Below are 12,654 nucleotides of genomic sequence, written 5' to 3'. Positions count from 1 at the left end.
ATAGGCAAAATTAACACCAATAAATGACACTGACTTTTGTTAATGCCTAAAAAAATATTTCCTGATTTCTATCAACCTCATTAACACCATCCAAAAGATGTAACAAGTTACAATGTCCTTCTGAGTTTAATGCTTCAACTAGTGGTTATCAAGCTTTTCTGCATACTTTTTGAAAAATATAGATTTATGGCCCATCCAGTGGGACGACAGTGGAATGCAAGTACCGTAACACCAATTTACACCTGTCAATTACCAAGAATTTTAAGTAACAGAACCCAAATTTGTAAGTTTCTTACTATCTGCATTGCTATTTTCTTTTTCTGAATATTCTCCAGTACTTCAGCAGATAGCAGGTACAAGTAAATATTTACTCAGTATTTAATTGAGTGCCTTTATAAGATTACTGCAAAAAAATAGCAGAAAACAAATTTACTAAAATGAAAATAATGATAACACATTTGCAAATACAGAGGGCGCCAAAAAAATGTATGCACGTTTTAAGAAAGGAAAAAAACACTATTAAAATTGTAATAGTCTATACTGATAACAAAAGATGAATACAAGTCACGTTTGACTTCTGCAGTTACAAGAGATGCTCAAAGTGGTTACCGTCAGCGTCCAGACACTTCTGATTATGGCGAACTACTGCTTGAGCAACATTGACCAAAGTGTACATTTGTATCGCTGCACATGTCATTTAATTTGTTCACAATTTGTTCAGTATCATGTGTCTCCAACATACCACATCACGAATGCGTGCAATTGTTAGGCGTGTTGGAGATTCTGTTGCATACTCATGCCTCCATTGTTGTTGTAATTCCACAACATTATCGAATTTCAAATACCACTTCAAAATGGTCTTGCACTCCTCAAACGACAACTATGCTTCCACCATTTTTTTTGACTGTCCTACCTGTGACCTGGTGATGCTAGCATTCATTTGATTAATGCCATCTTTTGAGCAACGTCATACTGCACATTGCTATTAATAATTCAATTCAATTTTGAAAAGTAATACATAGATAACATCTCTTGTGTATACATTTTTTTGGCACTCCCGGTATTACTTAAAACACAAAATGATTTAAAGAGACAATGAAATGAAAATTTTACACAATCTACAAAGAAAATGCAGTAATACATAAATGTATTTAACATACCCTTACCATATAGAATGTCCTTTCCCTATTACATATAGAATTTGTGTATTAAAGACTAAAACTTTGGAATAATGGCTGCATTTACATTTGGTAACATTTATTAAATAATAACAGGTTTCCAACATAAATGAGTAGTTGGATTTACTTTGTATTAGTAGAAGTTATGGTACTAGCAATGTTTTGTGGATGTAATGTTGCGGCTATAGACTCATTTGAAAGGGCAGTGGAAATGTTAACTGCATTATGACAGTAGATTACTTAGAAGGTGATGTTAATTTTCTATTAATAGGTAATGGTTATGGAGATTATAAATTCTGCTGAAGTCATTATGGTGTTGTGATTGGAAAGTCAGTTGAATTTGTAGCATCTGTGTTGAATTTATTTTTTCTTGAGGTGGTGGTAGTGGAGGTAGAAGATGATGTTTTAGTTGAGTCAGAAGCAGACTAGATTCAGTCACTAACATAGATGTACCTACTGTGGATGATGGACATTCAGTTGAAAAACAAATAGTAGAATCTGGAGATTCTGTTAAACGGAAGCTAATTGTAGTGTTCATTTGAAATGGGAATTTTTCAGATTTGAGTTAAATTTATTGGATGATTTATAGTTGTAGCATCAACTGAAGTGAGAAGAGTTGCCATGGTAAATATTGAACTAGTATTGTAATCTCATAATAGTAGTTTCCGTAAAAGTTTCTGTAGTTATACAGTCAGTTAATATGCACCTGGTACTCATGGCCACAGGTGCAATAGAAAAGATAATTGCAGTTGTAGTGATGTATTCAATTGAAGGGACAATGCTTGAAATTATAGTCATAGGTTAAGATTAAAAGGTGGTGCTCACAGTTATGCTGATGGGTTCACAGGAAGTGGTAGCTGCTGTAGTTGTTGTAGATTCAGTAGAAACAGTTGTGGCAGCCATTGTGGTTGCAGCCATAGTGGAGGGTTGGCAGTTGCTGTGGTAGCCGATTCAGTTATAAGTAGCTGCTGCTTGTGGTGGTTGTAGATTTGGTAGAAGTGGTAATAATGGCCATTGTGGTGGTAGCCTCCGTAGTAGTGCTGGTAATTGTGTGGTAGTTGGATCAGTTGAAGTGGTGGCTACTGTGGTAGTTGTAAGACAGAAGAGGGATTGGTGGTTGAGGCTGTAGCATCAGTGATAGTGCTGGCTATTATTATGGTAATTGGTTCAGTTGACGTGGTAGCTGTTGTGATGGTTGCAGGTTCAGTAGAAGTAGTAATGGTGGCCATTGTGGTTGGAACCTCAGTGATATGGCTGGAAGTTGTGGTAGTTGGTTCAATTGAATTGGTGGCTGCTGTGGTGATTGTAGGCTCAGTAAAGGATACCGTGCTGGTCACTGTGGTTGTAGAATTAGTGGTAGTGCAAGCAGTTGTGGTAGGTGGTTCTGTTGAAGTACTGTCTGCAGTTGTGGTTATATGTTCAGTAGAAGATGTAGTGGTGGTTGTGGTTGTAGTCTCAGTGATAGTGGTGCCAGATGTGGTGGTTGGTTCTGATGAAGTGGGGGTTCTGCCATGGTACTAGGTTCTGAAGAAGTGGTAATAGTTCCAGCTGTGGTTGTAGGTTTGGTAGAAGTGGTAGTGGAGGCTGCTGTGTTTGTAACCTCAGGGGTAGTGCTGGAAGTTGTTGTGGTAGTTGGTTCTGTTGAAGTTATGGCTGCTGTGGTGGTTGTGGGTTCAGTTGTAGTAGTAGCTATAGCTGTGGTTGTAGCTTTGGTAGAAGAGGTAATGGTGGTCATTGTTGTAGCCTTAGGGTTAATGCTGGCAGATGTGGTATGTGGTTCACTTGAAGTGGTGGCTGCTATGGTGGTTGTAGATTCAGTTAAAGTTTTGGTTGCTGTTGTGGTTGCAGGTTTGGTAGAAGTGGTGGTAGTGGTGACATTTGTGGTTGTTGCTTCAGTGGTAGTTCTGGAAGTTGTTGTGGTAGCTGATTCAGTTGAAGTGGTGGCTAAAGTTTTGGTAGAACCAGTAGTGGTGGCCATTGTGGTTGCATCCTCAGTGGTAATGCTGGAAGTTGTCCTAGCAGTTGGTTCAATTGAAATGGTGGCTGCTGTGGTGGTTGTAGGCTCAGTAAAGGACACAGTGGTGGTCATTGTGGTTGTAGAATTAGTGGTAGTGTAAGCAGTTGTGGTAGGTGATTCTGTTGAAGTGGTGCCTGCTGTGGTGGTTGTAGATTCGGTTGAAGTGGTGGCTATTGTGGTCGTAGGTTCAGTAGAAGAGGCAGAAGTGGTCACTGTGATTGTAGCCTCCATGGTAGTACTACCAGTTGTGGTAGTTGGTTCTGTTGAAGTGGTGGCTGATGTGGTGGTTGTCAGCTCTGTTGAAATAGCAGTGATGTCTGTTGCGGTTGTAGCTTCAGTGGAAGTGGTGGGTGCAGTATTATCTGTAGGTTCAAGATGTAGTGGTGGATGTTGTGGTTGTGGCCTCGTGGTAGTGCTGGAAGTTGTTGTGGTTTGGGGTTCAGTTGAAGTGGTGGTTGCTGCCTTGGTAGTGAGTTCTGTAGAAGTGGTAGTGATGCCAGTTATTGTTGTAGATTCTGTAGAAGCACTAATGGTGCCATTGTGGTTGCGGCCTTAGTGATATTACTTATTGTTGTTTTGGTAGTTGGTTCAGTTGAAGTGGTGGCTGCTTTAGTGATTGTAGGTACAGGTGAAGAGGTGGCTGGTGTGGTGGTGGTTGTAGGATTGGTAGAAGGAGTAGTGGTGGCCATTGTGGTTGTAGCCTCAGTGGTAGTGCTAGCAGTTGTTGTGGTAGTCATTTTAGTTGTTGTGGCTGCTGTACCGTGTTTCCCTAAAAATAAGACTGGGTCTTATATTGAGGTTCACTCCAAAAGATGTATTAAGGCTTATGTTCAGGGGATGTCATCCTGAAAAAGCATGCTAGGGCTTATTTTCCGGTTAGGTCTTATTTTCAGGGAAACACAGTAGTAATTATAGATTCAGTTGAAGTCCTGGCTGCTGCTGTGGTTGTAGGTTTAATAGAAGTGGTAGTGGTGGCTACTAGTGTTATTGCCTAATTGGTATTGCTGGATGGGGGCGGTTTAGTCTGTTCAGCTGAAGTTGTATCTTCTGCTGTGTTTTTAGGTTTAAGCAGTATTGTTGGCAGATGTGTTTGTAGCCTCAGTGGTAACCGCTGCAGTCATTGTTGTAGTTGTTTCAGATAAAGTGGTGCTTTTTGCTATTGTCGTTTCAGTCGAAGCAGTGGTGGTTGTACTGGTAGGTTCTGTTGAAGTGCTACCAGTGGTTGTTGTGATAGTATTTACAGTAGATGGTGTGGTAGAATCTATTATGGTAGTAGGAACTGTAGGTTTGGAACTAGTTTCAATTGTAGATGAGGTTGTCCCATGGTTTTGGGGAAGTTGGATAACAACAGTTGCATTATTATTTTTCCAATTATATACCAGACACACTACAAGTACTCCAATTGCTGTTGTTATCACAGAGGCTAAGAGACAAGTCAGAAAAATTTTCCACAGAGACCAGTTGCTGAAGAAACTGCGTGCCTCCTGAAAAGATTTATATAAAATTACTGAAAATGAAACCAAATATTTCAAAAAATTAATACCACTGATAATCCCTTTTATATAAATTTGAGTCAGTATTTATTATTAAATGCTATTATGAGAGTGTTTTATGATTATACTTTCTTTCAATGCATTCATTTAGGAAAAACTTGGTCCTTGTATGGTCTTTAATATAGGAACAAAGACATTTCCACTGACTTCTCACGCTGTATTTTCATATATCTGTATTTTAAAGTAAAAAAATAATAATAAACGTCTTCTCAGAAACTCTTTATTCCTCCCACTGTCAAAAGTATCTATACATGTGTGGCTGACTGCTGCACCTGCTATGAGTGTCCCAAAAGATCACCTGATCAAATTTTCTTCCCCTTGTGGCTTGTAAACTATCAGAAATATGGCTGTTTTGAAACCTTCCATTTTAACAGCATTAATTAATGGCTTATCAAAATTTCTAGTTAACTCATACAGATTAGCATTTCACAGCATGAAATTCAGAGTCTGAAAATGTTTGTTGAAATCTCACTTCTGCTCCCACCAGCTATTTCCACTGTGTAAGATGCTCACCTCATTGATGCTACTCTTTCATCCATAAAACTCTTTGTGATAAGATTAGAATAAGGATTAATGTCAGTAAATTACTTTTTAAACTCTCTTTATATACCTTATATACCATATATATACATATATACACAAATATCATGTATAACAAATTTTATATAAATATATGAAATTTTTATACATAATGTATATATTTACACATATATAACCCATATATAATTTGTTATTGCAGAGGAAACATTGCATAGTGTAAAACATGTAAGTCTTGAGATCAGAGAATCTTGAATTTAAATCCCATACCATTAATATTCTGAGCAAGTTTCTTAACTTGTCTAATCTCAACTTACCTTGTATCAAAAGTGGGGATAATTATATCTACCTCAAAGTGTTGTCGTTAAAATAAGAAATATTACCCATAATTAGATTCTTACAGAAGGCAGCGTACTATAGTAATTAAGAGCACAGGCATGAAGTCTAACAGATTTAGGTTTAAATTTTAACTCCATCTTTCAGTAGATGGGTGATGACATTTGGAAATTTGCATCATCTTGCACAGCCTTGATTCCCTCATGTGGATAATATCACCTATTGCGTAGGATGGCTGTAAATAGTAAAAAAGAAACGATATGGGTAATATTTCCCTACATTTACTAAGTATTTAAAGAAAATTTGATTTCACTCAAGTTTAGCTCACTATTATCCCTTCTCTTATGACTAAAAACAGATCACTAAGGGAAACAAACACAGAGCAGATGTCTTTGGAACGTGTAGAACAGCCCTTGAATGTCCCCCAAAATGGAACAGTGTCTCAAACAGTAAACCTCACTTTGGGTGTTCAGAGCAATACTCAGTAGGCAGTCAGGAGCAGTTCCAGGGCATTGGATACCATGGCCAAGGGAATTCGGGGCACCAATGAAGAGCGCCCAAAGACAGATGGCATCTCCTGCCCCATTCAGGCCTTAGAAGGGAAGTCAGAGGGTGAGGAAAGGAAGGACCATACTCATATCTCAGATAAGGGAGGTGATTATCCTCGTTTTTGGTTTGAATCTTAAAAAGAGGGGCAAGAGTAACAGAAACTCATCTTAACCTGACCTCAGACTTGTGTTCCAATGCTATTACTGCCTAGCTGTGTGAATTCTTACAAACATTTTAAACTTCCTAGACCACACTGTTTTCCATCTGTTGCTAAGGAAAGGCATCTAAAATAACTTTCAGCTCTCTGATTGGTTTGGTTTGTTTGAGGTCATCAGAGACATATTCTCTAAGTAAGTCCTATCTATCAAAAGCATTCTTCCACAATATCTCTTGACATAAAGAGTTTATGCTCTCTTATTTTGTCAGTCTCTCCAAAATGTCTCTACAGTAGGGTTAAATAGAAGAAAGGTGTAGTTCAGAGCTAGAAACATTGAACCAAATTGCCACGCCTCATCATCAGTCTGTCAAAGTTAAGTTTTCACCTGGCGGGGAAGACACAGAGATCAGACCTTAAGGCAAAGAAAACAGGATCACAAGAAAAAGGGTCATGAATACCAGAAATCTGCTTCTGGGTACCAAACCAAGGTGGTAAGAAATGGTTCCTAACTCAAGGTTGAAAACACATGAGGTCAGAACCAGGAGGACTAATGGGAGGCCCACGTTGGCTCAGAGGCAAGAAGGGAAGGAGAGTGAGGCAGATCCCCCCGAGACTAGGGCCCTGGGGCCTTAACACAGGATTTCATCTCCCACCTGAGCAAGGGTTACAATGTCATTCACTGCCAATGCATTTGCTGTCCTCCAAAAAAAGGAGGCCAAAGATTTATTTTTTTTCACCCTTATATATGTTCTCTAAATTTTGTTTTTGCCTTTCCATCACAATCATTAACTCCTTAAATGAAGAGCTCCTAAATCTATCTATCTTGCTTTCCCTCTCAGTGGCCTAACATATTCAAAGGATACTTTAGATTTTCAAAAGAACAATGTTATCATTAATTGATCGAATATTCTTCCCAAATATTAGATCAAGAATATTTCCATGTGAATTACATCATAGCCCAGAGAAACAGTGCTGCTCCAAACATTACCTGACAATGTTGTAATTCTCTGTCAGGAACTTCTGAGTGTCCAAAGGTCCCTGTGTTGGTGCAGACAGTAGTTAAGTTGGTACCAACATCACCAATTACATCAGTTGATGTTAGAGACCCACATGCTGAACTTTGAACCTCATAGTTTCTTGGGCTCAGAAATGGCTGTATATAAAAAAGAATGGAGAGAAAATAAGAAGTTTTTATATTTGATGTCTAAAGTAATATCATTCTGACAAATATATATCAGATTATGACATATTTGATCAAATAAATTCATTTGAAACATGACTGAAGGAATAAATGAATATATTCATTACATTTGTTCTCAAAACAAGGAAATTTAAATAGAGCATAAGTTACAGTTCATTATTTTATGTAATTATTGATGTTAAAGTCCAGGAATAAGCATTATCTTTTATTGTCACATTTAACGCATTGTTAAATATCATTATGTGGCAAGCTGGTATAGGTAGATTATATAAGAAAAAAACATCACAGAGTGAAAATTCTACAGACCTTAAGGCTTATCAAGAACAACTTTTTTGGGTCATATGCAAAATGAGAAAACCAAGATCTAAAGAGTTGGATATAGTACATTGCAATAGACCACTTCTCCCACTGCAATCAATCAGTCAATACATAAATAAAAATAATTGAATATCTTTGAAAGAAATGAAAATTAGATGATTTAAAATTTAAAGGAAGAAAGAGTTTATCAAAGTGGTCTGAAAATCATAGGTCATTTTCTCTTCCGGGGACGTTTATTGGTTTTGAGCATGAGCTCACGTTCTGACTACGCGAAGTGCAAGACTTTTGGTGTTCATGCACTCCTGGCATGACAGGTTGGAAAACAGAGGAACCCCAACCCCTCTGTAAGGTTCTGGGCTAGCTCAGGAGGCTGGAGGCCTGGGATGGAAAGTTAGAGTAAAGTCTCCAGCAGTATCATAGTGGTTAGGAGGTAAAATCCTGCTAGAAGAAAGGGGCTTCCCACAAACACAAGACTGGTTTCCTCCTAAAGACATTTGTCAGAGTTTGACGCTGCCTGCCATAGGAAGCTAAAGCGTTGACCTTGAAACCTCCGAAGATCAAGCTCTCAAAAAATGTAGATACATTCTAAACAAAAGAATAGCAAATTAAACAAAAGAATATATGAAAAGGTTAAAAAATCATGACCAAGTGAGGTCTAACCCAGGAATGCAAGTTAGTTTAACATTCAAAATAGTTAATATTTTTCACCTCATGGGTGCTGTGGCCTTTGTATCATTAATGCCATCCCCTTTTCAACAGAATTAGGCAGTCCATGGAAGACGAGTAATCTAGCAATCTCTCAACATGCATTATCTAGTTTCTGTTTGAATTGTCTATTACAACATATTTATTTGAATTTGATAAAATAGGTACAGAGAAATATAATAAGAATTAGAAGCTGGAAAGTATTTAGGCACAACTATATTCCCCATAGTCTTCATGGGGTGAGTAGTACAAAGGAGAAATGGAACAGTATCGGGAAGATATAAACAAAAGACTTCAACTATATCTGTAATGATTTATTTTTTAAACTTGATATTTGGTACATGATGCCTAATGTTCTTTAAATCTTTTAAACACATTTTGAAATTTTAAAAAGTAAATTAATTAAAAGGGTGGGTTTAAATAAGAAAGGTTTAGGGAATTAGGTGTTTTTCTGAAGTAAGTTAATAGAAAAATAACCCAGATGTAGTTTTTAAGAAAAAGGAGAGTAATCTGTGTCACTTACTCATGGAAGAGTCAAATGTTACATACAAATTTGTCATAACTGAAAAATATTATAGAATTATCTAGAATTGTTTTCCTCATAGGACGGCAAGAGTAGTATTTAAATGTAATCTCTCTTGATTATATTGATTAAATACTCAATCTTAAAAGGTTATTTGAAAAGCTAGTGACATTGCTAACTCAATCTTTAAGTTCTAATAAAACAAACTAAAAATGTGTACAAAAACTGGCCACTGAGTGACTATAACTAAAATTAAAAAGGAGTATAACTGTAACTAAATATTGGCAAGAAGGAATACACTTGGGCATAAAAAATTAGTCAATGTCTAGTTTTCTAAACATGCAATATCATGTCAAACAAATAGAGAATAGCTATGCAGTGAATAAAAGAAGATATGATATACACAGGCACTTTAACAAATTTCCATCTGTTTTTAAATAGGTACTTTTGAGAAAAATCACAAAGATTTATATTTTATAAAAGCTTTGTATTTCTGTGTATTATTACTACAGCTGTTATTCAGCTATTCAGTTTGCTTGTGGCTGATAAACTTGGACATTTTTTTAACTTTTGTAATTAAAAATTTACTGGCCAGACCAACTTGCCAGAATTGAATATATTTAAAAGAAGAAAGAAGGTAGGTGTTTATACTGAGAGGGGAGAACCCATGATACTGGAGCTTCAGGGGGTAATATAATCCTGTCTTAATTTCCCCTCTCTCTTAATAAAAGTGGAGTCTCTTAAAGTTAAATTTTTGCTCATTTGGGGAATCTATGAATTATAGTTAATTACTCTTGGTAGAAACCAAAATCTTCATTATATACATCTAGTAAGTATTAGCTATGTTCACGGAATATAACTTTCAAATCTCCACTCATAACTGAAAAGAGATTAATTTATTAATACCACTTCATGTTTCCTAGTAGGGAAAAACAAACTCCTAAACTATCCTTTTCTATGTGGCCTTCAATCACTACTTTAATCCATTGGTGAAAATGGCCCTCAGTGGGACGAAAATATTTCCCTACCATTATGTCCAAATAGCCAGGTGTAAAGTGAAATATTCAGTCAGTGATCAAGATCTGGAAACTTTATTTGAAAACTTTCAGCATTGTCTAAGAAAACCTTCAAGATGACTCATTTATTACTAAAGGGACCTTTTTATCTGAGTATCTTGATACTGTAAAGACACAGTGACAGTGTTTCAAGGACAGAGAGAGCATGAAGAACATCTTCAGGGGACAGAGATGCTGATCTAGAATCAAGAGAATAATTTCTCTGCCCTGTAACTTCTTTGTTAGTGCATGGGGACAAAAATATTTTTTCCTCACAATATCTAATCGCCCATTCAAACTTACACTGATTTCATTCAGTACATTTCCATTTCTATTTCCAATATCAAGGGCTCTAGTCAGACATGCACAGTTACATAAAAGGCAATCATAAAACTCACAGTATAAATTGTTTCTTTCAAAAACATACGAGTAAATAATAGTCAAATAATATTGTATATAATTGAAATCTAATAGTTCACCTTAATATAATTCTTTACTAAAAAAGAAACTCATATGTAGTTTAGTAGAGATCAATCTAAAGGATTTGCTGGACAATTTACTTCCTAAGTGAAGGCCTAGCCTTCACTTACAAGATTATTTTCTGACTTTCAAAAATACGTAGAAATCTTTGAGTTCTGACAAATCTATACACTACATTGAAAAAGTAGGCTGTTAACAGAAAAATCTACATATCACATTTAAAAAACATAATTTGTTGATGCAATCAAATGAAGATTTGTTGGCTTATGTTTGAATTACGATAACGGTAGCGAATTGTTTGAACAGGCTATTAAATTGTTACCCAAGAAATTGCTGATATCTTAGATAAGTGATGCAGAAAAAAAAATTTTCTAATTAATAATTAGTAATAGAATAGTTAAAAATTGGCTTCCATGTAAAACTTTGTTTAAAAATTCCTTTGGGGGAAGAACCATGCAATAAAAAAATTAAGAGTTGCATAAATACTGCAAACAAGACTCTGCGCTATCATAACATACTACAGTAGTGCCACCAGTACTCACCGGCTGCTTTCCAGAGTATTCAATATTCACTGCGTATTTCTCACGTTTTCTGTCCATTTTTCAGCTGCCGATATCACAAGCTTAACTCCAGAAATATTTTTCAGTCTGTTCATTGCCTTTTATAGCTGCAACCTTGAGGAATAATTGTGTTGCTTAATATTAAATTTATTATGAGACATTGGTGCCAGTGTGGATTAGACTAAATAATAAATAATTATTCTTCATATGGGATCCACCTTAAAGGAAGAAGATGAATGGTTGTTAAGTAATTACATAAGGATGCAGGAAATCAATCCCACTTCTGTGATACACGCGCAGTACTACTCCACCAGGCAGCCTGCCTAACAGAAAGAAACCTGCAAGCATGCAATTCTTCCCTCTCTCTTCTATCTCTATCCCATCATTTCACAGAGCCCTTCCTTCCGACTTCAGCAACGGCCCAAGATAGAATTCTGAAATAAGCGAATGTTGCTTCTTTACCAACTGAATGTGAACATTTTTCCTGAGCAACTTTAGGTACTCATGACCTACTGCTCAAGTCTTGAACTTCTCGGGTTCCTCCCAGCTCTAAAACTTTTCCAACCTTCTCTCTCTCTCTCTCTCTCTCTCTCTCTCTCTCTCTCTCTCTCTCTCTCTCTCTCTCTCTCTCTTTTTCTCTCTCTCTCTCTCTGTCTCTGTCTCTGTCTCTTTTTCTGGAAAATTTTAATCTAACCTGGTTTACACTTCCTCAGACCCTAATCCAATACAGATACTTAATCTGATGAACGAATCTCTGTGAATATATCCACCAGGGTCCCTTTCTCTTTCCTTTCTGTGGGATCTATTTGGCATGGTTACCCAGATTACTTCTGATTCTTCTTACAGTTTACTATTATAACACTTGAGTAGGTGGGGCTCTTCTAACTTCTGCAAATTTAACTCAAAAGCAAAGGACTGTTATCTGTAGAAATATGTTTGGCAGGATCTAAAAGACAATTGGTAAGATTTAATAAATAGCTTTTTACCTTAAATGAAAAGTTATCCATCAGTTCCCAACATATGTATCCAGGGAATCCCAAATAAAATTGGTGCAGAAAGTTGTGAAGAATGGTGCTTACATAACCTAAAAGTCTAAAAATATCTTTTCAGTAGTAATTAATCCAAGATAATTTTGGGGAAGTGAAGCAAAAAAGACAAAGTACTTACGCTTTTTTTTGTTGAAAATATCTCCTGTAGCACTTTTTATCTGACCAGACATCTATCAGGTTTCAAAGATAAGAATTACCTGATAATAGAGCTGCAAGAAGTCTGAGAGATCTTGTAGTTCAGCCTGGTCATTTTAAGGTTAAGGAAATTTGTGTCCAGACAGAGGAACTGATAAGACCAGATGTGTAGTGGAAACTGGTGTCCATTTCAGTCCAATATCCTCTGCATAACTGGTGACTTTGTAGAAAGATGAACAGCCTATTAGGAAGTCAAACAAATGTCTTTTTGAAAACAAAATGAAATAAAAATTTCAAAGAA

General features: G+C 36.5%; 1 protein-coding gene across 1 annotated transcript; it reads right to left on the bottom strand.

Annotated features, from left to right (window-relative positions):
• Positions 1-4,256: 4,256 nt before the first annotated feature.
• Positions 4,257-11,208, bottom strand: LOC117011685 (dynactin-associated protein-like). Its single transcript, XM_033087182.1, has 3 exons — positions 11,152-11,208; positions 7,316-7,480; positions 4,257-4,679 (listed from the first exon to the last, which is right to left on the bottom strand). Exons 1-3 carry the CDS (start codon positions 11,206-11,208, stop codon positions 4,260-4,262), a joined length of 642 nt encoding a protein of 213 aa, XP_032943073.1. The 3' UTR covers positions 4,257-4,259.
• Between the last annotated feature and the right edge of the window lie 1,446 nt (positions 11,209-12,654).

The sequence above is a fragment of the Rhinolophus ferrumequinum genome, chromosome 19, assembly GCF_004115265.2.
Source record: "Rhinolophus ferrumequinum isolate MPI-CBG mRhiFer1 chromosome 19, mRhiFer1_v1.p, whole genome shotgun sequence".
In the NCBI taxonomy this organism is placed as follows: domain Eukaryota; kingdom Metazoa; phylum Chordata; class Mammalia; order Chiroptera; family Rhinolophidae; genus Rhinolophus; species Rhinolophus ferrumequinum.
Note: the sequence above shows the minus strand (reverse complement) of the source record. Positions and strands in the feature narration are given on the sequence as shown.